The sequence below is a fragment of the Sus scrofa genome, chromosome 7, assembly GCF_000003025.6.
Source record: "Sus scrofa isolate TJ Tabasco breed Duroc chromosome 7, Sscrofa11.1, whole genome shotgun sequence".
NCBI lineage: Eukaryota > Metazoa > Chordata > Mammalia > Artiodactyla > Suidae > Sus > Sus scrofa.
Genome location: NC_010449.5, coordinates 78,387,936 through 78,415,830, shown reverse-complemented (window position 1 = coordinate 78,415,830; position 27,895 = coordinate 78,387,936). Strand labels below are relative to the sequence as shown.

The following is a 27,895-nucleotide window of genomic DNA, read 5'->3' as shown; positions in this document are numbered from 1 at the left end:
CCTTCAAAGACAAAATAAGGGAGTTATGCATAAACTATGCTATTCTAGAAGCAGCTGCACTATGCCCTAGAGGGATGCACCAGTGCTAATAGTTTCCTTTGTTATTCATTAAGAGGTAGCTTTGTCATTCCCTATCCCTGTTCCTGCTCACTAATCTACATAGGGCACCTTCCTTAATAAAAGTCATGTGGGCTAAAGACCAGCGCCTTTGTTCTGCAGAACAGAGTGCCTCCTGGTCCCCTACTTTCCGGATGCAAAACAGTCTTGTGGGTTTTGTTATACCACACTATCCCTCTTCCAGGATTCCCTGTTGCCCTGCAGCGCTGGACGAGGCAAAGAAGTCTTATACGTTGCTGCTGAGAATGTACAATGGTGAACCCACTTTGGATAACCAGTTTGGCAGTTTCTTAAAAAGTTAGACATGAAAATTCTATATGACACAGTAATTCCAAGAGAAATAAAAACATATCCACAAAGACTTAACACACAAATGTTTACAGCAACATTTACTAAAAAATAGCCCCAAACTGGAAACAGCTAGTGAACGGATAGCCAAAATGTATGTCCATACAATGGAATAATATTCAACAAACTAAAGGAACAAACTTTTGGAGTTCTCTTGTAGCAGGTTAAGGATCTGGCATTGTCACTGCAGTGGCTCTGGTCACTGCTCTGGTGGAGGTTTGCAACCTGGCCAGGAAAATTTCCATTTATCCAAAAAGAAGGAAAAAAAAAGGAACAAACTACCGATGTATGCTACGTCATGGATGAGCCTCAAAAACATGCTGAGCAAAACAACCTAGATACAAAACAACATGTATCTTATGATTTTAATTATATGAAATGTCCAGAAAGACAAATTTATAAAGACAGAAAGTAGATTAGTCATTTCCTGGGGTTCAGGGTAGAAAGCGAGATTAATGTAAATGGGCAGAAGGGGTCTTATTTAAGGAGTAAAATTATTCCAAAAATGATATCTTGGGGGAGGGGGGTAGCTGCCACATGCACCAGCCTGATGTGCGATCTCAATTTCCAGACTAGGGATTGAACTTGGGCCGCAGTGGCGAAAGCACCCAAATCCTAACCATTAGACCACCAGGGAACTCCCTCCAAAACTGATTTATGGTAGTTGTTGCACTATGGAGTGAACTTACTAAAAAAAAATCATTGAGGAGTTCCCGTCGTGGCGCAGTGGTTAACGAATCCGACTAGGAACCATGAGGTTGCGGGTTCGATCCCGGCACTTGCTCAGTGGGTTAACGATCCAGCGTTGCCGTGAGCTATGGTGTAGGTTGCAGACGCGGCTAGGATCCCGAGTTGCTGTGGCTCTGGCGTAGGCCGGTGGCTACAGCTCCAATTCAACCCCTAGCCTGGGAACCTCCATATGCCGCGGGAGCGGCCCAAGAAATAGCAACAACAACAACAACAACAACAACAAAAAAGACAAAAAGACAAAAAAAAAAAAAAAATCATTGAATTGTACACTTAAAATGGGTGGATTTTATGATGTGTAAATTATATCTCAGTAAGCTACTAAAAGAGAAAGTAATAAGGAAATGAGCCATTTCAAATAGGTTAGTACAGGAAAGGCCATCTTGAGAAGCTGGCAGTTGAATAGATGCATGAATATGTGAGTGAGCAGTGAAATGATTAGGGAATGGTGTGCAAGCAGAAGGTGCAGGCAGCATGAAGTTTCTGAGGGGAATTTAGGGTTTTAACAACAGCAAGAAGGCCAATGTTATTAGAGTGAACAATGGAAATGGTGGGAGACAAGGTTGGAGATGTGGGCAGGTGTTGTAGTCACAGTAAGAAGTTTGGATTTTATTTTGAGTATGAAAAGACAGTGAAAGTATTTTCCACTGATTTACTTTTAAAAGGAAAAAGCCTAAACAACTCACTGCCTCCTTTACAGAAAATCCATGGTATGGGGTTAAATTGAAAGTAGGGAGATCAGATAGACCATTGTGGAACACTAGGTTAGAAGTTGTGTTGCATCAGTGATGATGATGGAGGTGGTAAGAGATCAGATTCTGGAAATATTTTCAAGATAGAGAAGACAAGACTTGCTGATATATTGGGAATAAGATACAAGAAAAAGATAGGAATGAAGAATCGTGCTTAAGTTTTTTCCCTGATGGATTAGGTGAATAAAGCTGCCATTTACCGGGTGAGACTCTTAAGGGAGGAAGAATTTTGGTGGATAATCAAGAGTTCACTTTTATAGCTGTTAAGTCTCAAAAGTCTGGACCTCCACCTGAATGGACATGTGGGGTATGCAGTTGGATAAATGAATCTGGAATCAAAGAGGGGAGAACTGGAGTTCCTGTCACGGCTCAGTGGTTAACAAACCCAACTAGTAACCATGAGGTTTCGGGTTCGATCCCTGGCCTTGCTCAGTGGGATAAGGATCTGGCTTGCCGTGGCTGTGGTGTAGGACAGCAGCTCTGATTATCCCTAGCTTGGGAAAAAAAAAAAAAGTAAAGAGGCGTAAAGAAATTTTTTAATTACCCCCAGCTGATACTTAGGTATGTTATGAGGGAGGAGTCAAGATGGTTTGTAGTATCGACTGGGATTTAAATGGGGACCTTTAATTGATTACAGATTATAGTAATTTATGACTTGCTAATAGTACAGTTACAACTGCACCACATTGCAGGGACTCCTGATAATGAAAGGAAATGAATTAACACTGACAGCTTTGTCTTTGACTTGATAGCTGTCCATAAGAGGGCAGCAGAGAAAGAGCTCTGTAACGTGGTCCCTGCAAGGTCATAACTGTTACATAACTTCAAAGATGTTAGAGGGAACATAGCCCTTCCTTCCTAGAACCTCAGTGCTAACATCCAGCTTAGATTCTTCAGTCTTCAGACTTTGGGACATTTCCAGAAAATGTGGCCAGGCTTTGTGATCTGGAGGTAAAGAAGCAGGTAAGGAGGTGTTCCCATCTTGGCGCAATGTAAACTAATCTGACTAGGAACTACGAGGTTGTGGGTTCCATCCCTGGCCTCTCTCAGTGGGTTAGGGAATCCAGAGTTGCTGTGAGCTGTGGTGAAGTTGCAGGCGAGGCTCGGATTTGGCGTGGCTGTGGCTGTGGCTGGCAAATGTAGCTCCGATCAGACCCCTAGCTTGCGAACCTCCTTATGCCATGGATGCAGCCCTAAAAAAACAAAAAAAAAAAAAGAAGAAGAAACAGGTAAGGAAACAATTACAATACTGATTGAATGTGGAGGAATGGTTAGTGCAGAGGGAAGTTGCAGCTATTTTGCTGAAGCTTTTTTTTTTTTTTTTTTTGGTCTTTTTGTCTTTTTGTCTTTTCTAGGGCCGCTCCCTCGGCATATGGAGGTTCCCAGGCTAGAGGTCCAATCGGAACTGTAGCTGCCGACCTACACCAGAGCCACAGCAACGTGGGATCCGAGCAGTGTCTGCAACCTACACCACAGCTCAGGGCAACACCGGATCCTTAACCCACTGAGCAAGGCCAGGGATCAAACCCACAACCTCATGGTTCCTAGTCGGATTCGTTAACCACTGAGCCACGACGTGAACTCCGAAGCATTTTTTTAAAAGAATGAAGCAAGACCATTCACATATAAGTAGACTGATTCCGGAGGAGTAATCACTGCCAAAATCTTTCCAAAGGACCCACTGATGCTAAATCTCAAAGTGTGTGGCCAAGGTTTACAAATAACCACCCCCCAACCCCGGAAAAACGGGGAAAAAAAAAGCCAGGTATAGAAGGTTCCAATCGGTAATGAGGTGGGGTAAGGGAAAGACATTTCTGCTGCTATTGGGTCTTTAATGTGAACAACCACAGCATGTAACATGCACAGAGTCAAAAGATTTTACATTCTTCTTCCTTTTTGCTTTGATATTTATGGAGACTAATAAGCATCATTAATATTATTCTCATTTTGGAGTTCCCATTGTGGCTCATCGGGTTACAAACCCGACAAGTATCACGAGGATGTGGGCGGGTTGGATCCCTGGCCTCGCTCAGTGAGTTAAGGATCCAGCAATGCAGTGAGCTGTGGTGTAGGTTGCAGACGAGGCTCAGATTCCGAATTGCTATGGCTGTGGTGCAGGCTGGCAGCTACAGCTCCAATTCGACCCCTAGTCTGGGAACTTCCATATGCCACACCTGCAGCCCTAAAAAGTAAATATATATATATATAAATAGACACACACATATATACACACACACATATATACACACACACACATATATATACACACATACATACATATTTCTCATTTTCATTTTTCAGATAAAAAAAGAGAGGCTTAAAGAAAAGTCACCAGGAGTTTCCGTCACAGCACAGTGGTTAACCAATCTGACTAGGAGCCATGAGGTTGCCGGTTGGATCCCTGGCCTTGCTCAGTGGGTTAACGATCTGGCATTGCCGTGAGCTGTGGTGTGGGTCGCAGACACAGCTCGGATCCTGCGTTGCTGTGGCTCTGGTGTAGGCCGGCGGCTACAGGCTACAGCTCCGATTAGACCCCTAGCCTGGGAACCTCCATATGCCGAGGGAGTGGCCCTAGAAATGGCAAAAAGACAAAAAAAAAAAAAAAAAAAAAAAAGAAAGAAAAGTCACCAGACTTTTCCATCATTACATTGCAAAGGAATGACTAAGCCAGACTTCATATTCATGACTTTTGTCCCTATATCTTTGAATCTACAGAGAATGATGTAGGTGGGTAATGTGTGGAAACATACCACATGTTTAGGCTAAACGTGAAAGGTCTGATGAGTTGTGCTCAGTGGCAAATTGGAGATGAAACAGTAGTGAGGAATGGTCTTCAATCATTTTAAAGAATTGTTGATGTAAAAGGAGAATCAGATTTATCTTGGGCAACTTCGGAGAGTTAAGACTAGACAAGGAGTCAGAGTCCACTCAATTTGTGAAGAGCTTCACTAAAAAGAAATTGCTGAGTTACATTCTTGAAGTGTGGAAGCAGGGCTAGATAATTATTTGGCAAAGCCTTAGAGCAAACACTTTGGTCTTACAACCTCTAAAATTCTATTCCAAAAAAGTAGCTTGAAACTTTAGGATTTGTTTGGAAAAGACAGAATAGCAATGGTACACTTCCCCAACACTTAAATTATTTTTATTTTGTCTTTTAGGGCCGCACCCACGACATATGGAGGTTCCCAGGGCAGGGGTCCAATCAGAGCTGTAGCTGCCGGCCTGCACCACAGCAACAGCAATGCAGGATCCGAGCCGAATCTGTGACCTACACCACAGTCGAAGGCAACGCCAGATCCTTAACCCACAGAGTAAGGCCAGGGACTGAACCCACAACCCCATTGATGCTAGTCAGGTTTGTTAACCACTGAGACACATCGGGAACTCCCCCAACACATAAATTATATGGAAGAGAGTTAAGATGTTACACTGTACTTTTCATGTTGCAGTAGATATCTGTTCATGCATGTCCTGTCTGCTTGACATGCTGCAGGTTGCGAGGCAAGGTGCTGGGAGAGCAGGTTCGGAAGAGTTGGGAGCTGTGTCTGATTCCAGATTAAAGTGGAAGCGATTCAGTACTTCATCAGCTTGGGAAGGGCATCGCTTTAAGTGAGCAATTGAGAAATATTTAGCAACACACCTGGAGGAATTCACCAGGGGATTGAGGCAGTGGCTCAGAAAGTTCAAGTGGAAGAAAGGTTACACAGGAACTTTGAGGAAGGAACGATTTATGGGCGGAAGACTTGCAAAGAGGTACAGTCAGTGGTGAAGAAAGCCATTTGTTCCAGGAGAGCAGTTTAGAGGAAGTATGTTTTGTGTGGGCAGTAATTTATGGGGAAAGTATTTGTGGCAAAAGGAAGATAGGCGCTAGTGATATGCGTGAATGCCCTTGTTGAGAAATGCGGTTTGGTAACAAGCTTGCTTTGCTGGGGCCGTGAAGGGGTGGGGAAGTGAGTGGTGTAGACAGAGGCCACTGGGGCAAGAGAAAGAGTCTGGCTATGGCTTTTAAATATATATAATGTATATAAATTGAAATAAAAATTGTATATGATTACAAAAACAATACATTTTACTGTAGAACAATTGGATGATATAAAGAACAAAACAGAATCCCTATATCTCCTCAGCCAAGATAAACACTGTGACCAGTTTAGTGTACTTACTATGAATTTTTAATATTTTTTGGAAATTGAAAAAAATTTATATGTAGTTAACTTATACTACTGCGTAATTTTGAGGTGTACAACAAAGCAAATTGCTTATACATATGTACAAACATATCTACAGTCTTTTTTTTAATTTGAGAAATAAAATATTGCCTGCCATATCAGTAAACAAAGGATGCCATAGTCATCAGTGATTGCAGCTCCTCCAAGGGTGAGCGGGTGAGCCCTGAGGGAACTCAGGAAGGAAATGAAGACTACCTGCCACCTAGCAGCCATGACAGCAGCCACTCCCCCGGGTGAGCCCTGTGGAAACTCAGGCTGTGAAAACACAGGACCCTGGCCCCAAATAGTTCGGGTGCATATCAAAGGAATAAATTCAGTGAGCCTGGACAAAGTTCATCTCCCCATATATTGAAAAGTGCTAAATTCCTGAACTTGAGAAGTCTAGTTTTCTGCTTTAATCTTTTGTTCCTACTACCTACCCTTTATTGCAAAACTCCTATATATCCTTGCTTCTTCCTGGCCTTCTCTGAGCAATTTTCTCGGGGTTACATGAGATGTTGCCCCCCAGGCTTAAGTCCTTAGTTTTATCCACTGATTAAAACATAATTCAACTTTTAGGTTCCATGTATTTTTTTACTGAATATATTCTCATCCATTATAGTCTATTATAAATTACTGAATATAGTTCCCTGTGCTATACAGTCAATCTTTGTTTAGTTTGGAAAATTTTAATGTCCATTTTCTCCAAAATTTTTACTTTAAAAAAATCTTCAACCTATGGAGTTCTCTTGTGGTGCAGAGGGTTGAGGCTCCAGCTTAGTCGCTGAAGTAGCTGGATCACTGCTGTGGCTTGCGTTCAATACCTGGCCCTGCACAGTGGGTTGAAGATCTGACATTGCTGCAGCTGTGGCATAGATCACAGCTGGGGCTCAGATTTTTTTCTGGCCTGAGAGAATTTCCATATGCTGCGGTGTGGCCAAAAAAACAAGGAGTTCCTGTCGTGGCACAGTGGAAACGAATCCGACTAGGAACCATGAGGTTTCAGGTTCGATTCCTGGCCTCGCTCAGTGGGTTAAGGACCCGGTGTTGCCATGAGCTGTGGTGTAGGTCACAGACGTGGCTCAGATCCTGAGTTGCTGTGGCTGTGGTGTAGGACAGCAGCTTCCACTCTGATTAGACCCCTAGCCTGGGCACCTCCATAATCTGTGGGTGGGGCCCTAAAAAAACAAAAAGACCAAAAAAAAAAAAAGGTAAAATAAAATAAAAGTATTTTAAAAAAACCCAACAAAACAAAACAGTAAGTGAAGCCAACAGCCAGTGCAGCCAGCCTGACAGTATTCCCTGAGGGGAATTCAAGTTGGAGGAAAACAAGATACTGGCCCTAGATAGTTAAGATGCATATCTCAGGAATAATTCCAGTAAGCCCAGACTTTTGCATCTTCCTATGCATAGAAAAGCACTAAAATCATTAATTTGAGATACTCATTTTTCCTGGCTAGCAGAAATCTTTTAATGTCCAACTATATATATTTTATTTTCAGCAAAAAATCGTATGCATTCTGGCTCCTCCCTTACCACTTGGAATTACACAGAAGTTGCCTTGGTAAGGTCCCTGAATAAAATATAATTCACAACTTTTAGGTTGTGTGATTTTCTTTTTTGCTTTTCTTTTTACAGCCGAACCTGTGGTATATGGGAATTTCCAGGCTAGGGGTCTTAAGTGGAGATGCAGCTGTGGGCCTTCACCACAGCTCACAACAATGCTGGATCCTTAACCTACTGAGCAAGGCCAAGGATGGTACCCGCATCCTCCTTGATACTAGCTGGATTTGTAACCTGCTGAGCCCCAATAGGAACTCCAGGTTGTGTGTTTATCTTTGGTCAACACCACTGTTTGTAAAATCTAACCACCCAAACTCCTAATCTGTTGATGGAGACGGGGTGGCCACTAAGAATTCAGACTCCGGAGTTCCCATTGTGGTGCAGCAGAAGCAAATCCAACAAGTATCCACGAGGATGCGGTTTCAATCCCCAGCCTTGCTCAGTGGCTTGGGGATCTGGCATTGCAGTGAGCTGTGGTGTAGGTTGCAGATGCAGCTCGGATCCCTCGTTGCTATGGGCTGTGGCATAAGCTGGCAGCTGTAGCTCCTATTGGATCCCTAGCCTGGGAACTTCCATATGCCGTGTGAGTATGGTCCAAAAAGCAAAAAAAAAAAAAAAAGGAAGAAAATCCAGACTCCAATTTTTGGGACCAAAATGCAGGCTTACAGTGCAGTGATTTTAGCATCCTCACAGCTAAAATACAACCAATCAAAGTTTATCCTGCCTTTTTTCCTCTCACCTAAATTTGATTTGTGTTATCATGTATTGTATGTAATTTTGCAAGCTGCTGCCTTTGTTACAGAACAAAAGTTGGTGTTCCCAACACACAATGAGGCCAAACAAACTGAAATGTCAGAGTTTGGAGTAGAGAAAATTTTATTAAAGGGTCAAGCCAGGAGAATGGGTGGCTCGTGCTCAAAAAACCCTTAATTCCTCACTGGCTGTGGGTGGGTGGGAGGGGTGGAGTGGGGAAGAAATTTTTAATAGGCAAAATTTGGAGCGAGGGCTGCAAGGTGTGTGACTTTATTCTGATTGCTTGGTGGTGAGGCAACAGAGTGGTGTTCCAGGAATCTTGTGCTCTGCCTGGAGTTAACATCCTTCCCCTTGGTGGGGGCCTTAGTTCCCAAAGACGGAAAAGATTTTGTTATGTATATCCCTTGCGCAGGAACCAGGATTCTGCTTCAATAGCTGTACTATCTTGTCTTGATTGCCTCTCCTTCATTCCTACATTCCCTCACTTTCCTGATTAGTAACTGTTTGATTCTGCCCTTTGATATTCAAAAGAGCCTAGGAGGCTGAATAAAGCCTATTTCGTACAGAGAAGAAACGGGATCTAGAAAGCATTTGTATGTGGGAGGACCCCACAGAGGCCACCTTTAATCCCATCTTGGAATAGATGGAATATAAAAGAATACAAACCAACAAACATGCTAATGTGTTTTAAAGAGATGGGGAGCTTGGAGATTAGAAAGGGAAATTCTACACTATGGGAATTTCTTCCTTCTAAGCCACTGCTCCTCAGTAGTGTGGCATTGACTCAGCCCTTAATTCCAAATCAGAAATATTTCCCCATCCTTGTCCTGGCCTGAATAAATGTCAACACTCCTGCTCACTAAACTTTGTGGTTTGGGGCAGGTTTATTTTTCACTGCATGTTTTTTCAGTGTAGCTCTTTTTATTTTGGGATTGGTTGGTGTGAGTCAGTCTTGAGACTAAAAAATTTCAGATTCACAAACAAAATCCGAACCTGTGAGTTGAGGACGGATCCAGTGTGGCCTTGTGCTGTGTCCACTACCTGACGATTTTCCTGCAGGGCTGTTGGGCTTTTCTGGATATTTTGCCTTAGTCTAAGCAAGAGAAAAAACTGTAGCTTACAAAGATAATTTATCACCCAAGAGGTCTGGGAGGAATAAGTGTCTGGTGATTAAAAGATCAAAAGCCACCAGTTTAGATGGTATATCGTCTTTTGATTTCAGAGGATTTTGCCAACTGAATTGAATGTGGTTCTAATAAAACTTGTTTGAGGACTGCCTCAAGTCACAGTGACGGTTGTTTGAAGTTTGGTCCTTTCTCTGCTAAGTTCACTATTTCAGTATTTAGTGGCCATGCTAGAAGAGTTGTGTTACAATTACCTTTCATTCTAAAAATTACCTTTTCATTTAATTACATTTAATTACAATTTAAATACATACAATTACGTTTTCATTCTAAAAGAGTTGTGTTATAATTACCTTTCAGCCGTTTAATAACCTGTCATCTTCCATCCCGGCAGGCACACACACACAGAGACACACACTTCTTTACTCGTGCTCATTCTTTCTCATTCTTAGTGTCTAGCACCATTATGCACCACAAGGATTGCTAAGATTTCCCCACTGGCAGTCTATTTCCATACTTCTTCCTGTCCACACTGGAATTTCCAAAAACATAGATTTTTAGTCAAATAGATCTGAATTCAGTCCTGCCCTTGTCATTTACTGGCTGTATGATCTTGGGTGTTTTACTAAAGGTTCCTAATGCTTTGCTTTTACATTTATACAACAGGGATATAGTATACATATGTTACTTTGTAATATTAGATGAAATAATGTAAATAAAATCCTTAAGACAATTCCCTGGTACTTATTCAGCACTTTATATATGCTATTATTTCTTTTCATCTCCCAGAGGCAATGCACCCCGTAATAGGAAATCACACTAAGTTAATATTGACTACAAGTCTAATTGAAAGTGTCAAACCTTTTATTTTTCTTTCTTTCTTTTTTTTTTTTTTTTTGGTTTTTAAGGTCGCACCTGTGGCATATGGAGGTTCCCAGGCTAGGGGTCGAATTGGAGCTGGAGCTGCTGGCCTATGCTGCAGCCGCAGCAATGCCAGATCCGAGCTGTGTCTATGACCTACACCACAGCTCACAGCAATGCTGGATCCTTAACCCACTGAGCAAGGTCAGAGATCGAACCCGCAACCTCATGGTTCCTAGTCGGATTCGTTTCTGCTGCGCCATGACGGGAGCTCCCTGATTTTCTTTAACAATAATCTTTTGTTGTTCCAACTACCTGGTTTTTGTTGCAAAAACTCCTGTATGTCCTGGCTCCTCCCTTTCCTCTTCTGGGCAGTCCCTCAGAGTGATCTCAGCAGACCCACTAAATAAAACATAGGTGGTATGGGCTTTTTTTGTCTCCCCCCCCCCCCGCATTTGACATGAACAATATTCATTCTTTCTTGGCTTTCTTGCTCCCAAGACCAGGCTGACTCCACTTGCTCCGGATTCGCCATGTCAATGTAGGGGGAAGGGGATGACCAGGAAAGAGCACACTGCTTCCCACCTTCCTCCTGTCTCTCCCCTGGTCTCTAGCACTGATTCACCCCACATACCCCCATCTCCAGCTTTGTCCTCGGCCCTTAGAGAGTTCCATTCCCCGGTCTGCTGACAGCAGTATCTGGCCACCGCCCAGTCTCAGATCTGATCGGTTCAGACAAACGCCCCTGTGTGGGGTGAAGCTTGCCAGCACTCAAGGCTGAAACAAGGCCACTTGAGCACGTCCTCCCTGGGCTCACTCTTCCCCCAAACCTCTGGTGTTTTGCATATCCTCTTCTAGAGAACAGTTAGCAGAGGTGAGTCAGGGAGCAGTTAAACTACTGAGTGCAAACTCCCCCCCAAAACAAAACAGAAAAACCGCACAAGGCCTTCAGACTTCCTTTTTTTCATTTCCTTCCCTATTCAAGATAATTAAAAAAAAACAAAACTGTTTATTATGAAAAATTTCAAGCATACACTGAGGTAGAGAAAAGAGTATGATTAGTTTCCCAGTGCCCACCATATCCAACTTCAACCATAACAAAAAATTTGCCCATCTTGTTACTTTTCTCCTTCTTATTTTATTCTTACCTGTGCTCATTTCTTCCTAGAGTATTTTTAAGCTAATTATATAAGTTTATTTTATTTTGTTTTGAAGGATTTATTCTAAGGATATAATTGTAATTGCACCTTGGAGTTCCCAATGCGGCACAGCAGAAACAATCCAACTAGGAACCATGACGTTGTGGGTTCAGTCCCTGGCCTCACTCAGTGGGTTAAGGATTCGCCATTGCCATGAGCTGTGGTATAGGCCGCAGATCTGGCATTGTTGTGGCTGTAGTGTAGGCTGGCAATTGTAGCTCTAATTTGACCCCAAGCCTTGGAACTTCCATATGCCACTGGTGCATCCCTGAAAAGCAAAAAAAAAAAGTTGTTGTTGCCCTTTGAGATTTCATGGCAAGACTCCAAAATATCATCAGTATTTGTTATCTCCAAGAGTTTGAATTTGGCCATCAGGAATGTGGCTTTGGCATCAGATTGCCTGGATTCATATCCTGGCTCCACTATTTGCTGGCACTATTAGCCAAATTACTCAATTTTTAGCAAAATTACTCTATTTTTGTTTGCTTCAAGGATCTCATACATAAAATGGAATTAATATTTGCAACTACTTCCCAGAGCTCTTGAGAAGATTTGAAGGATCAGTAAAAATGATGTACTTCAAACAGCGCCTGGCACCCAGTAATAACTGGGTAACTGTGAGCACTTATTGTTTACAGATATGTGTTCACTCTTTGTGGATTTGTTCTTATTTTTTCTTGCTGCAGTTGCTACTAACAGCAGAGTTAGAGCCTTTGTATTCTCTGAAAACTTTTATCTGGTAATTATGAGTTTGTTTTTAATGGACTCTCCTTCTCCCTGAGTTAAAGCTGAGGTTTGCGAGGAGAGAATCAAGTGTGGTGACTTCTGCCCCTCACCCTGCCTCCTTGGCTCTCCTCGCTGCTTCTCAGTTGGAATCAGGTGCAAATACAGTTTCATAACCTGATATTGATTCTTCTAATAAATTATGTTGATTACGTTCTGTATGCCAGACACTAGGCTAGGCACTAAGAATAAGAAGAGGGGTAGGATAAGAAACTCTGTATAGTGGGAAATAAAAAAAGCAAAAAGGGCAAGACTGTTGGGTTGGCCAGATTATTCATGCAGGCGTAGCAAGAGTGTTAATTTACCACAGAGGCTCCTTGAGTCAACTCTGTGAATCTAGGGCCATAAATTATTGCTAAGGCCTCAAAATTAACTCCTTTTTGGAAGTTTCCCAAGGAATCCCAGATTGAACTTTCAAAAGCTTCCGTTATTTGCTATGTTGAGTTTAGAAAAACCAAGCCCAAGAAATTCTTTCCACCAGATTTCACCCATGGTGCATACAAATTTGGGTGAGTTCCTTTCTTCTCAAGGTTCCAACAATTTCTTAAGTGATCTTCCTTACCTTCTACAAGCCCAAGACCCCATAAGCCAGGTCTTAGACAAGTTTTCCTGAGAGGACTTTGTAGGTATTGATTCATCACACTAGTTTATTTATTTATTTATTTTTATTTTTTGCAATTTACGGCCACACTGGTGGCATATGGAGGTTCCCAGGCTAGGGGTCTAATTGGAGCTGCAGCTGCCAGCCTACACCATAGCACAGCAACATGGAATCTGAGCCGCATCTTCGACCTACACCACAGTTCACAGCAACTGGATCCTTAACCCACTGAGCAAGGCCAGGGATTGAACCCGCAACCTCACAGTTCCTAGTTGGATTCATTAACCACTGAGCCACGAAGGGAACTACCCATCATATTAGTATAAATTGGCATCATTCTCAAAAATAATCTCTGCGCGAGGCTTTGGTTGCATAAATTATTTTTCCATTATATCCTGGTAAAAGGAGGGCAGATTCTGACTGAATCTATGCAAATATCTATATTGCTATGAAAAGTAAGATCTGGTAAATTTATGGGCTAATTGTGTGAGTCAGTGAGAATCAATATCATCTATTTTTTCCCCCCCCTTTGGCCTTGCCTGTGGTATATGTGGAAGTTCCAAGGCCAGAGACTAAACCCATACCTTGACCAGAGCCACAGCAGTGACAATGCTGGATCCTTAACCTACTGAGCCACCAGGGAACTCCCCAAATATCACATTTATGTTTATTACAGTTTGCGAAATCAGAGTCTAGCAATTTGTTATAGATTACAGAGAGTTTAAGAAGAAAGAAAAAAGCCTTTTTTGCATTGTCAACTAAAAAAAATACAACCTGAAAATTGACGGTTAAGTTTTATTTGGGGTGAAATTAGGACTTAAGCCCAGGAGACAGCATCTCAGGTAGCCCCAGTAAACCGCTCAGAGCAGGTGAGGTGGGGATGCCACGATATATGAGTTTTGCAACAAAAGGAAGGTAGTAGGAACAAAAGATTTAAAGATAACCAGATTTACAGAAAACCAGTTTCAATGGGAAGATGGGAAGGTCTGGGCTTCCTGGAGTCACTCCTTTGATATACACCTTAGCTGTGGGCCAGTCTTCTTTGTTTCTTCCCTGAGGTCCCTCAGGGCTCACCTGCCCACCCTCGGGAGCGGTTTGTTGTCACAGATGACCTTGACATCCTTTGTTTTGTTCACTAACTACAGCCCAGGAGGCAGGAGGCAGTATTTCAGATGGTTCTGAAATACTGCCCTAAAGAGGAAAGGGGGAAATATCAAGATATAAGTCATAAAGGTGAAGGGGGAGGTGCATTCAGCCATGCACATCTTTTACAGATGTTTTCTGCTGGTGACTGATGTTGATGACATCAGTCATCACTGAAGGAAGGATTGTAGTGTTTTTTTTTCTTTTTTTTTTTTTTTGTCTTTTGTCTTTTTGTTGTTGTTGTTGTTGCTATTTCTTGGGCCGCTCCTGCAGCATATGGAGGTTCCCAGGCTAGGGGTTGAATCGGAGCTGTAGCCACCGGCCTACGCCAGAGCCACAGCAACGCGGGATCCGAGCCGCGTCTGCAACCTACACCACAGCTCACGGCAACGCCGGATCGTTAACCCACTGAGCAAGGGCAGGGATAGAACCCGCAACCTCATGGTTCCTAGTCAGATTCATTAACCACTGCGCCACGACGGGAACTCCCAACTTTTTTTTAATTTTTGAATTAAATTTTTTTTTTTTTTCTCTTTAGGGCCGCACCCACAGCATATGGAGATTACCAGGCTAGCGGTCAAATCAGAGCTACAGCTGCCAGCCTAAGCCACAGCTACAGCAATGCCAGATCTGAGCCTCATCTGCAACCTACACCACAGCTCAAGGCAACGCCAGATCCTTAATCCACTGAGCAAGGCCAGGGATGGAACCCGAAACCTCAGTTGGATTTGTTTCCACTGTGCCACAACGGTAACTCCGACTATTTTTTTTTTAAACTGAAGATGCAAATTCTAGACCATAATTTATGGGGAAGTCTTTGGACAAGCATTAGATTAAAATAGAAACTATCAGTAGGTGACAGAGCCTTAAAAGGCCTGTGGTTCTTTTCTTTTTTTTTTTTTTCAGGGCTACACCCACAGCATATGGAAGTTCCTAGACTAAGGGTGGAAGTGGAGCTGCAGTTACCAGCCTACACTGCAGCCACAACACCAGATCTGAGCCACATCTGCGACCTACACTACAGCTCATGGTAACGCCAGATCCTTAACCCACTGAACGAGGCCAGGGATCAAAACCGAATCCTCATGAATACTGGTTGAGTTTGTTACTGCTGAGACACTATGGGAACTCCTGCTTGTGGATATTTTAAAGCTGATAATTTTCAAGTGCGAAAGGTTATGGAGGTTTGTAATAAAATTAGTGCAAATTACAGGGACATTTGTTTGCTTCTTTGGCATGCAAAACCTGATAATAAAGTCACTTTGAAAACATTTCTTGACAAAATGTCTCTAAGAGAATTGTTGGGAGTTCCCGTTGTGGTGCAGTGGTTAATGAATCCGACTAGGAACCATGAGGTGGCGGGTCTGGTCCCTGGCCTTGCTCAGTGGGTTAAGGATCCGGTGTTGCCGTGAGCTGTGGTGTAGGTCGCAGACATGGCTTGGATCATGCGTTGCTGTGGCTGTGGCTATAGCTCCGATTCGACCCCTACCCTGGGAACCTCCACATGCCATGGGAGTGGCCCTAGAAAAGGCGAAAAGACAAAAAAATAAAAAATAAAAAAAATAAAATTAAAAAAAAGAATTGTTGGAGTTCCTGTTGTGGCTCAGATGGTTAAGAACCTGACTAGTATCCATGAGGATTAGGATTCAATCCCTGACCTCACTCAGAGGATTAAGCTGTAGCTTAGGTTGCAGATGCAGCTTGGATCCAGTGTTGCCAAGGCTGTGGTGTAGGCAAGTAGCTGCAGCTCTGATTCAACCCCTATCCTGGGAACTTCTGTATACTGCAGGTGCAGCCCTAAAAAGAAAAAAATATAGGTAGAGAAAGAATTGTTAACCCTATTTCAAAGAAGTCAGTGAATGTTACTTACCTCCGTTGATAAAAACATATGAACATATTTTTACAGAGGATACAACCTAGAATTTCAGTGAGCTGGCATCATTCCTGGCAGAGATGTAGGCTATAAGAAGACAGAGCATTTAGAGAGGGGAGTTGAAGATTAGATGTGATTTGGGGAGCTCCTTCTTTTAGACTTTGTTTGGTTCTGGAAGTTGCCCTGCATCAGAGTAGTTTGGTTGTGGTCAGTTTCATCCATCATATGTTATTAACAAAACTCCTCCAACAGTACAGATCTGCAAAATCATTCATTTAGAAAGAACAAGACGTAGTATAATAACAGCCCCATAGTGTCAAATGGACCCAGGGCTATGCAGGACCCAAACAAGTAAGAGCCTGATCAGGAGAACTGCAGTGATTAGAGAAGGGATAAAATGATTATAAGAGTGAAAGATCAGCAGAGGTTAGAAGGGTTGGGTTCTACAGATTGGAAGCTGGTGTATGTATCACACTTTACACTTGTTATATGAACTGTTATGATTCGTGTGTGTGTGTCTTTTTAAGGCTGCATCTGTGGCATATGGAGGCTCCCAGGCTAGGGGTCAAATTTGAGCTGTAGCCGCTGGCCTACTCCACAGTCACAGCAATGCCAGATCCTTAACCCACTGAGCAAGGCCAAGGATCGAACCTGCATCCTCATGGATACTAGTCAGGTTCCTTTCCACTGAGCCACAAAGGGAACTCCTGATTCTTGATAACAGCTGAAAATATCCATCCATAAGCAAGAGTGTTTTAGGCATTAATGGTGACTGATTTTTCTCTAGACCCAAGAAGAAATGACCTCAACTGGAACAGATTATCAGGGGCAAGATGTGTAGTATAAGGGAAGGAACAATCCGTGGGAGTCAGGTAGATCAGGGTTCCATTCCGGTTCTGTCACCCACTACCTTTGTGGCCTCAGTTGTATTTTAAAACAGAAGAAATCATTCTTACTTGGTGGAGAAGTTGTAAGGGTCATAATATGAGGTCATTTCTGTGAAAATGAACTAAAATGCAAAGCTATCTATTTAGGTTCCTGGAAGCCTAAACATCACTTTGCATGGATTGAAAGAAAAGCCCCTTCCTCTGAGGGATGTCAGCTTTGTGCCAGTTTGTACAGTTTGCTGAGCAGAGCACAGATTAGGTTTCACACTCTACTTAACCTTGATCTGAGCATAAGCTTCAGAACTGTTTCTGTAAAAAGAAATATGCTACATAATATCCAGAGGAGGCATTCACTAGCAAGATATTTGCTGAATACCCTTAATAGACTAAACCCCCTAATGTTCCGTGGGTGATGGTAAACGGATGCTAAAATTTGCACACAATTGTGCTAGCGCTCTGAGATCTAACAGCGTCAGTGTTTAGATACCAGGTCATCCATCTTTGAAAAAATGAGCCCTTTCCACAACCCTGGATTTTTTTGTATCTGGAGGGTGTTTGAGTGACAAAAACCCTGGGGAAATAAGCTCATGGCTTATTTGGGACCCAAGAAGAGTTGGGTTCCTAATTAGTAAGACATTGTTCAGCATTCTTCCCTTTCTTTTGTTTCAATGTCTCCCATCTTAAGAAACTCCTCACAGCTGGAGAGCTTCCAGCCCAAGGGCGACCTGGATTCTTGTACCCAGTCAACTGTCACTAAGCAGTAACACTTGCAACTGCAGAATCAGGGAAAAGACCCCCTGTCCACAGTAGCAAGACCGCTAACCATTATTAATTCTTTTAAATCAGAGGTTCGCCATCATGTCACTAGAGCCAATCTTTCGTAGCAAACATGTTGTATGTCCCCTTTACTATCCTGTAGTGTGACTCACAGTTAAAACAACACATTTAGGAGTTCCCCTCGTGGCGCAGCGGAAATGAATCTGGCTAGGAGTCATGAGGTTGCAAGTTCGATCCCTGGCCTTGCTCATTGGATTAAAGATCTGCTATGAGCTGTGAGCTGTGGTTGTAAGCCGCAGATGCTTCTGGGATCTGGCATGTCTGTGGTTGTAGCATAGGCTGGCGGCAACAGTTCTGACTGGACCCTAGCCTGGGAACCTCCACGTGCCATGGGTGCGGCCCTAAAAAGACAAAAGACAAAAAGAAAAAAAAAATTTACATGAGTCCACACAGGTAATCCATCTTCAGAGTCTGAGCACTCAAAATCATTGCTCTAACAATTCTTTCCTTTTTCTCCCGCAGTTTTTCTTCTCTACTTGGTCTTTATTATAGTAAAAAAGCTGTTATTTTTCCCATTTAAAAAAAAAAAGGAGTTTCCGTTGTGGCTCAGTGGTTAATGAATCCGACTGGGAACCATGAGGTTGCAGGTTCGACTCTTGTGTGTGTTGCTCAGTGGGTTAAGGATCCGGCTGTGAGCTTACCGTGAGCTGTGGTATAGGTCGCAGATGAGGCTCGGATCTGGCATTGCTGTGGCTGTGGCATAGGCCAGTGGCTACAGCTCTGATTAGACCTCTGGCCTGGGAACCTCCATATGCCGTGGGAGCGGTCCTAGAAAGACAAAAAGACAAAATAAATAAGTAAGTAAATAAAATAAAACACCAACCTTCTCCTGAGACTCAGTCTCCTCCAGTCTTGTGACTTTATACCCAGGCCTATGCTGATGTCTCCCAAATGTGCATCTCCAGCTCTGCCTCCTTTGAACTCTAGACTCCTATGTTTACTATGTTCAATTGTCATCTGACATCTTAACTTGCAATTTTCTTTTTTCTTTTTTGTGACATATGGAGCTCAGGGTTAGGGATCAGATCTGAGCTGCAGTTGTGACCTATGTCACTAGATCCTTTAACCCACTGTGCCAGGCCAGGGATTGAACTTGCCTCATGGCATTGCAGAGACATCACCAATCCCGTTATGCCACAGTGAGAACTCCTCAACTTTTAATCGACATGTTACATTTAGCATCAATACAGGGTTAGGTGGGGTGGGAGGAAACTGCAAGGATGTACATCAAAATGTAAATGACAGTCTTGATGAGACTCTTGTGTGTGTTGCTTTATAGTATTATGCACACATTTTATAATGAGCATTAACGCTTGAAAAAACTTTTTTTATTTTGCAATAGTAATTGATTCAAAGATAGTACACAGAGATCCCGTGTATCCTTCGCCTGGTTTCCTCTATTGATTACATCTTACCTGTCTATAGTATAATATCAAAACCAGGAAATGAACATTAGTATAATGTCTGTGTGTTTATGTGTGTGTACTTTTGTGTCATTTTATTTCATGTGTAGATTCATGTAACTACCACAGCAGTCAAGGTACAGAACTAGGAGTTCCTATTGTGGCTCAGCAAAAACAATCTGACTGCTGATAATGAGGATGCAGGTTTGATACCTGGCCTCACTCAGTGGGCTAAAGATCCGGCGTTGCCGTGAGCTGTGGTGTAGGTGGCAGAGGTGGCTCGGATCTGTCATTGCTGTGGCTGTGGCATAGGCCAGTGGCTATAGCTCCCATTCGACTCCTAGCCTGGGAACCTCCATATGCCACAGGTGCAGCTCTAAAAAGACAAAAAGAAAAAAAGATACAGAACCATTTAATCACTACAAATATCTCCCTTGTGCTACCTCTTTAGAGTCACACCTGTATTCTTATCCCTCCCATCCTAAGCCCTGGCAAACAATACTATATTCTCCATGTCATGTAAATGGAATTACACAGTCATGACCATTTGATATTATTATAATTTCACTCAGAATAGTGCCCTTGAGCTCTATCCAGGTTGTCAGGTGTATAGGTATTCCATGGGGTACAAGTACCACAGTTTGTTCAGCCCTTCACTTATTGAAAGATAATTGAGTTGTTTTCTAGATTTTGGTTGGTATGAATAAAACTGCTGTGAATAGTCATGTAGAAGTTTTTGTGTGGATATATGGGGTTTTTTGTTTGTTTGTTTTGGTCTTTTTAGGATCAGACCCACGGCATATGGAGGTTCCCGGACTAGGGGTCAAATCGGAGCTACAGCTGCCGGCCTACAACGCCAGATCCAAGCTGCATCTGCGACCTATACCACAGTTCACAGCAATGCTAGGTCCTTAACCCACTGAGCAAGGCCAGGGATTGAACCTTCGACCTCATGGATACTAGTCAGATTTGTTTCCACTGAGCCATGGTGGGAACTCTGATATATGTTTTTGTTTCTCTGGGATAAATGACCAGGAGTGTGATTGCTGGGTTGTATAATTGTATGTCTAGTATTTTCAGAATCTGCCAAATTTTCTAGCATGACTGTATCATTTTACATTCCCACCAGCAAGGTATGAGAGATCCAGTTCCACTGCATCCTTATCAGTATTTGATCTTATCACTTTTTTTTTGGCTGTGTCTTTAGCATGCAGAAGTTCCCAGGCTGAATCTGAACCACAGCAGTGATCAGTGCCACTGCAGTGACAATGCCAGATCCTTAACAGCTGAGCCACACAGGAACTCCTATCACTATTTTTCGATTTTAGTCATTCTCTGCGGAATGCAGTGATATCTCTCTGCTGTGGATCTCTGGAGTTCTTTCTGTGCAGTCCTGTCCCCTCTGGTTACTTTACAGTGGACTTGAGTGGCCTTTACTTCCTTGGACTCCCAATTCCATCTCCTCAACTCAGAAAGGCTAATAGAGGGAGTTCTTGTTCTGGCTCAGTGGTAACAAACATGACTAGTATCCATGAGGATGCGGGTTCCATCCCTGGCCTCGCCCATTGGGTTAAGGATCTGGCTTTGCCACAAGCTGTGGTCAGAGATGCAGCTCTGATTCAGCCCCTAGTCTGGGAATTCCCATATGCTGCAGGTGCAGCCCTAAAATAAAGAAAAAAGTTGCCTCATGATGTCACTTTCAGCTAAAGTGAGTAGACTCATCATTACAACCCTCCTGGTTTTACTTACCCATGGGGAATGATAGCGATGGTGCTGCTTTGGGTAATCTCATATTTAGGGCTCAGTTATTGGCTTTCCAAAACTTGATATGTGGTTATTGGCTGTGAGTTGAAAAGATAGAGAGTGAAGGGCTGGGATAGGCCTCATCAGTAAAGATATGTAAAAATTCATCATTGACTCAGATACTCTAAATCTTCTAACGACATCATGGTACAGTTCTAAAATGTGAAAATCAAAATAATCACTTTGAAGGGATGACCTAAATACAGGCCAAAGATCTTTTTTTTTTTTTTTGAATTCAATGAATTTTACATTTATAGTTGTATAGCCATCATCACAACTCAGTTTTACAACATTTCCATCCCAAACCCACCGCCCATTCCCCCCTACGCAACCTGTTTCTTTTGGTAACCATAAGTTTTTCGAAGTCTGTGAAGGCCAAAGATCTTGACATTTCAGAAATGACAGGGAAGGGTTAAAGGAAGTTTGTGCAGAGACTATGAGGAAATGACTTGGTTTGAAATTTATAAGGAAGTTCAGGCTACTATAAACCACAGGATAGTGGGTGTAACTCAGGCGTGGAACAATTGATTGGAAAACAAAGCTGTCTGCAGTTTCCCAGGCTGGAGACATTTCCTGTCTTGGATGTCTGGATCTGTTTCAATGTCCAAACAGACTTACTTCAAAGTGTTTATGGGAGCAGAAAGGACAGTTGGCTGCGTGCATTTATTGAGTGCTGGGCCGGGGGCATGGTAATGGGGTTGGGCGTAGGAAGTAAGTCTGGGTTTAAGAGCACATGGATCACAAGGGGATATCCATTTTTCTGCAGACCAGCATCCAGAGAAGGAAACCCTGGGAGGGAAGAACTTGGGAAATAGGAGGACGAGAGCATCTTTGAAGATACTTAGGTATGTAGGTGAGTCACAGTGGTGATGGGTGCTCCAGAGAACAACATGGGGAATTCTCTCTCTTTTTAAAGAATTAAACAATTTTTGAAATATTTCAACTTTAAAGAAAAGTTATAACAACAATACAAGGAACTCCTAAATGCCCTTTATCCAGACACAATTTTTTTTTTTTTTTTTTTTTTTGTCTTTTCTAGGGCCACACTCGTGGCATATGGAGGTTCCTAGGCTAGGGGTCTAATCAGAGCTGTAGCCGCCGGCCTACACCACAGCCACAGCAACGCCAGGTCCGAGCCATGTCTGCGACCTACACCACAGCTCACGGCAACGCCAGATCCTTAACCCACTGAGCAAACACAATATTTTAAAAATTTATTTCCCTCATTAAAACAGTTTTTCTTTCTCACTCTGTAAACACACATGTACACACATACATATAATATCTATTTTGAACCTTGGAGAGTAAGTTGCCAATATCATGCCCCTCTGCATCTTAATATTTCAGGATTCATTTTCTAAAAACAAATATATTCCCTTAAACAATCAGGGTACATTTCAGATTCAATATATCAAACACTGATATAATACTCCTATCTACTCGACTGACAATATTCTAATAGTATCAATTGTCTCAAAGATGTTCTTTATAGCAATATTTTTTCTGGTAGGGGAAATCTATCTCTTTTTTTTTTTGTCTATGCTGGCAGCATGCAGAAGTTCCCAGACCAGGAACTGAACTCAAGCCATAGTAGTGACAATATTGGATCCTTCACCTGCCGAGCCCTAAGGGACCTCTGGGAAGGTCTCTCTTTGATGGGGGCATGAGACTGCCAGAGCAGAATGAAAACTTGTGCTCTTTCTCTCAGTCTCATTAGAATCTTTATTAGTAGGGGATCTCCAGTGGGTCAGTTGTTTGGTTTTTTTTGGTTTCATTCTTTTTTTTTTTTTTTCATGTTCTCTTTAAGAGTACAAAAATTAATCAGCAAGAAATACCCAAATGCTAAGAGAGCTGTAGTAGTAGAAATGAATCTGCCATGACAAGATGTGTTTTAGCAAGATGAAATTGATTATTCCCCACCAACCTCAGTTTAGGTGTGAGAATGGACTAGAGTACTTTTCCTATTCTTTTTGATCTTTTTTTTGGGGGGGGGTAGCAGGGAAAATAAAACATACTTGAATGAACAAAAATAAATTTGAGATAAAAAGAGGAAGATGGTCTCCTATGGTAATTCTAGTCTTTTACTGAGAATAAGACATCTTAAAAGAATTTCTCGCAAGGAAAGAATGACACTGTACTTTTCTTCTTACTCTTTCCTTTTTGGAAGGAGCTAATTTCTGTTTAAGAGTCAATTGAAATTTGCAGTTCTCCTGGGGCATGAATTAAGGATCTGGCATTGCCACTGTAGTGACTGGGGTTGTGCTGTGGCTCAGGTTCCATCCCTGCCTCGAGAACTTTCACAAGCCACAGGTGTGGTGAAAAAAAAGTCAGTGGATGTCAGCTTTCCCCACTGATTCCCCATCTGTGAGTCAGTTGCAAAACTGATTCCACTGGTCATCTTTCAGTTCTGCTACATCCAAATGTTATTACACAGCAACAGGGAACGTGATGGGGAGGAACAGGAGAAATAGGAAAGGATCTCTGCCTTGGGGGGAGTGGACGATGTGGAGAAGGGAGAAGAGACCCCAAAGACTATGCCGTCAGGGTTTAGGAGAGTCTAGGATCGCTACTGGAGCCAGGTTTCTCAAAGTTGGTCCTTCTGTTTCCCTCCTCCTTTCTAGGCGAAATGAAGCTGACTCTGGTGCAGTTCTTCTTCATGATGTTGCTGCTGCTGCTGGGTCTGGGGGTGGGCCTGGGGTTGGGACTTCAGATGGCTGCAGCAGTCCTGGAGGAAAGTGATCAGCTACTGAGTGAGTTTCAGTCCAGTGACTCACAGGACAAGACTCAGGCCACTAAGAAGGGAGCGGGCACCCGAACCATGGAAACCCTGCTGCTTAGTGACAATGTAGTGATGCAACCAGAAGAGACCATCCTTAGTGAAGACGAAGTTGGAGGAAACAAGATGCTCAGAGCTCAGGCTTTCTCCCAGAGCTACCCAAACTATCTCAGGTCTGACCTGATGGATAGGGAATGCAATACCCTGATGGCAAAGAAGATGAAACCGTACAATCACACATGCATATCCCAGTACATATTCATCCATGAGGAACCAGATGAAATCAAAGCTGTCTGTAAGAGTCCTCCTGTTGCCTGTGAGCTCAAGGGAGGCAAGTGTCACAAAAGCGCCCGTCCTTTTGATTTGACATTCTGCAAGTTATCCAAACCAGGCCAAGTCACTCCTCACTGTAATTATGTAACTTTCCTTCTTGAAAAGCACATTTTGATATCCTGTAATGACATGAAAGTCCAGGTAATGTCTGGATCATGAAGCAACTTCTCTTCTTCACTTTCTCATCTTTGTCTTTCTCTCCACTTGCTCTTTTTCATGCAGTTTTCCTCCTTAGGTATTCTGCCAAAAAAAAAAAAAAAAATTCTCTTTTTTGGGGAAGAGAGGTTAGCCTATTCTTTATTACATATGAAAATATAAATCTTCTTTGCCCTAGAGTTCACCCAACTTGCATTTTGTTCCTGGGATTAGAGGCTGTAGAACAGGGTGATGAAACGGCTTTGGTCTCTCCTATAATCCTGGTCATCAGTCTGTTCCCTAGTCTGGCGGCCTTTAGGTTAGGTATGGAACACAAGAGTTTAATGCATCCTTTACCCGTGTCCTTCCCTGCTACCCACTGTGAACCCCTGGGGCAATCACATAAACCTCTGGGGGTTCCCACGCAGCACTTTTGCAGATGCAAATTAAAGTGATTCAACCTGTGACTGCATCTGGCCCCTGCATCTGGCATCGGGTTTCTTTTCCTGGCCCCTAGGTGTAGGGTCTGCTACTGAGGTGCTATGGTGGTGCAGACTGAGATAGAACATGTCCTGGGCAGGGACAGCACTTGTTTTCTCGACCCTTCTTCCCCTTTTTCTTTTGCCTCCCATCTTTTACTATCTGCCGTTTTGTATCTTCCTTTCTCTCCCTTTGTTTCTCCACCTCCCCGCTTTCTTCTGGTCTCCCTTTCCTCTTCTTTTTGGGCTCTCCCGGTTCTTTGAATCCTTTTGGAAATTCATTCAGCCGATACTGATCTCTAAGCCACGAAAGGTAAGAAGGTGTTAGCCCTGTAGTTAGAAGGAAGTGGGTCAAGAGAGTGATTAGGAGAGAGAGCCATTTTCAAAAATTATGTCCAGTAAGTAGAATAATACTCATATTAAGTGCTCAATAGATGTAGACTGAACGGGTTCAGAGGGAATTTTTTTCTTTTTTTTTCTTTTTAGGACTATACCTGCGGCATATGGAAGTTCCCAGGCTAGGGGTCAAATCAGACTTGCAGCTGCTGGCCTGCAGCACAGACACAGCAATGTGGGATCCAGGCCATGTCATCAATCTGCACCACAGCTCGTGAAAATGCTGGATCCTTAACCCACTGAGAGGGGCCAGGGATTGAACCCACATCCTCATAGAAGTTAGTCAGATTTGTAACCCCCTGAGACACAATGGGAACTCCCTCTCCCCCCACCCTTTTTTCTTTCTTCCCCAACCCTTTTTTTTCTTTCTTTTCTTTTTTTTTTTGCCCCACTTTTTTATTTATTTATTTATTTTTATTTTTTTATTTTTTTGGTCTTTTTTTTTTTGGCATTTCTTGGGCCGCTCCCTCAACATATGGAGGTTCCCAGGCTAGGGGTCAAATCGGAGCTGTAGCCACCAGCCTATGCCAAGCCACAGCAACGCAGGATCCGAGCCGCATCTGCAACCTACACCACAGCTCACGGGAATGCCGGATTGTTAACCCACTGGAGCAATGGCAGGGACTGAACCCGCAACCTCACGGTTCCTAGTTGGATTCGTTAACCACTGCGCCACGACGGGAACTCCTTTGCCCCACTTTTTAAAATTATTTGTTTTTAAAAAATTTTTAGGGCCACACCCACAGCATATGGAGGTTCCCAGGCTAGGGTCGAATAGGAGCTACAGCAGCCGGCCTACGCCACAGCAACACAGGACCCGAGCTGCATTTGCTACCTATGCCACAGGTCCTTGCAACGCCTGATCCTTAACTGCTGAACGAGGCCAGGGATTGAACCCGAAACCTCATGGTTCCTAGTCAGATTTATTTCCACTGTGCCACGGCAGGAACTCCCCCACAGAGGGAATTTTATTTCTCACTCAGCACCTCTTTCCTTTTTTCCTTTGAAGAATAAGAAAGTTGGTGAAAGAATAATTCAGCAGAAAAGGGATTGGATCTACTCAAAGAGGAGAAAAATTGTAGGGTCGAATAAATAGAGAATGTAAAAGGTTGCCCTCAGCCTATTTCCTCTGAATTCAAATCTATCAAGAAATAGCACAGGAAACTCTACCAATATTATGTGATAACCTATATGGGAAAAGAATCTGAAAAAGAATGGGATATGTGTACATGAACAGCTGAGTCACTTTGTTGTACAGTAGAAATTATCATAACATTGTAAATCAAACTGTACGTCAACAAAACTTTTAAAAAGAAAGGAAAGGAGTTCCCGTCGTGGTGCAGTGTTTAACGAATCCGACTAGGAACCATGAGGTTGCAGGTTCGGTCCCTGCCCTTGCTCAGTGGGTTAAGGATCCAGCGTTGCTGTGAGCTGTGATGTAGGTTGCAGACACAGCTTGGGTCCCGAGTTGCTGTGGGCTCTGGCATAGGTTGGCAGCTACAGCTCTGATTAGACTCCTAGGCTGGGAACCTCCATATGCTGCAGGAGTGGCCCAAGACATAGCAAAAAGACAAAAGAAAAAAAAAAAAAAAAAGAAAGGAAAAGAAAGAAATAATGTAGTTAGACATGCATGGTACAGGGAGGAATCCTAGAAAATGGCAATGAGGAATCACTATGTGACTTGATTTTGAGATTTCCTCCCCGCCACGGGTGTTTCTCAGCTTCAGCCTCCTAGACAGTAACACACTCAAGAGTCAACGACCAGCATTCTCGTCATGGCTCAGTGGTTAACGAATCCGACTAGGAACCATGAGGTTGTGGGTTCAATTCCTGGCCTCTCTCAGTGGGTTAAGATCTGGCATGCCGTGAGCTGTGGTGTAGGTTGCAGACATGGCGGCTACAGCTCTGATTAAATCCCAGCCTGGGAACCTCCATATGCTGCAGACCTGACCCTAAAAAAAAAAAAAGAGTCAAGGACCTACATAAATGGGAAACTGGAGGGAAGGAAAGATTGGCTGCCCAGACCTGCCTTTTCCTTTCCTGTTCTTCTACATTTAGTTCCCAGTTTCCCTTAGCTTTCCTGTTCTTGCAGGCAGGCAACCACTTAAATGCTTCCCTCTGCCTCTCAGACTCTCCTGTTTCAGCATTTTCCTTTATGCCTCGGACTTACCTCTCCTGGAAATGATCTCTCAGGAACAGAGCTGTTGGGCAGGAAAGTTTGCCTGCATCTGTGGGCTGCCTTGGCATTTCAGAGATGGGTGGAGGAGTGGCAGGAGACAGGGCCCTGACAAGGCAGATACTTGCTTTCCTGATGAGGAATCCTTTTTCAGGAGAAACAATCAAATGGTGATCTAAGGGAGAAAATGAGAAGTGAGTGTGAGAGAGGAAAAAAGAATAAGTGTCAGAGAAAATCAGTTAGGAATTTGTCTAGAAGGTAAACAAAGGCATTGAAAGATTGGGAATGGCATGGGAAAGTTTCCAAGTCTGACTTCTGCCCAAAAGACAAAGGATCCATTGTGGGTGGTGAACTATTAGGAGACTGGCATTAGCAAGGAATGGAAGCCCATGTGCTTCATTCACAGATGAGATTACATCATCTTATAGGTTCCCACCAGCTTCTCCCCTTAAGGGTTCCCACATTCCAACAAGTACTGTCATCACCCTCTTTCAGTCTCCACTTTGGACAAATCTCAGTGGTCAGGCTTTTATCTGACTGTGGAGACTACCTCAAGAAAGCAACTCACAAAAGCACTCTGAAGGCTCCTTGTGGTTCA

At 43.0% G+C, this 27,895-nt stretch overlaps 1 protein-coding gene across 5 annotated transcripts; it reads left to right on the top strand.

Moving 5' to 3' along the window:
* On the top strand, nt 1,430-25,219 carry RNASE10 (ribonuclease A family member 10 (inactive)). 5 transcript variants are annotated; one of them, XM_013989060.2, is made up of 4 exons: nt 1,430-2,927; nt 7,675-7,736; nt 21,769-21,847; nt 23,624-25,219. In XM_013989060.2, the coding sequence occupies exon 4, from the start codon at nt 23,629-23,631 to the stop codon at nt 24,268-24,270; it is 642 nt and encodes a 213-aa protein (XP_013844514.1). In that variant the 5' UTR covers nt 1,430-2,927; nt 7,675-7,736; nt 21,769-21,847; nt 23,624-23,628; the 3' UTR covers nt 24,271-25,219.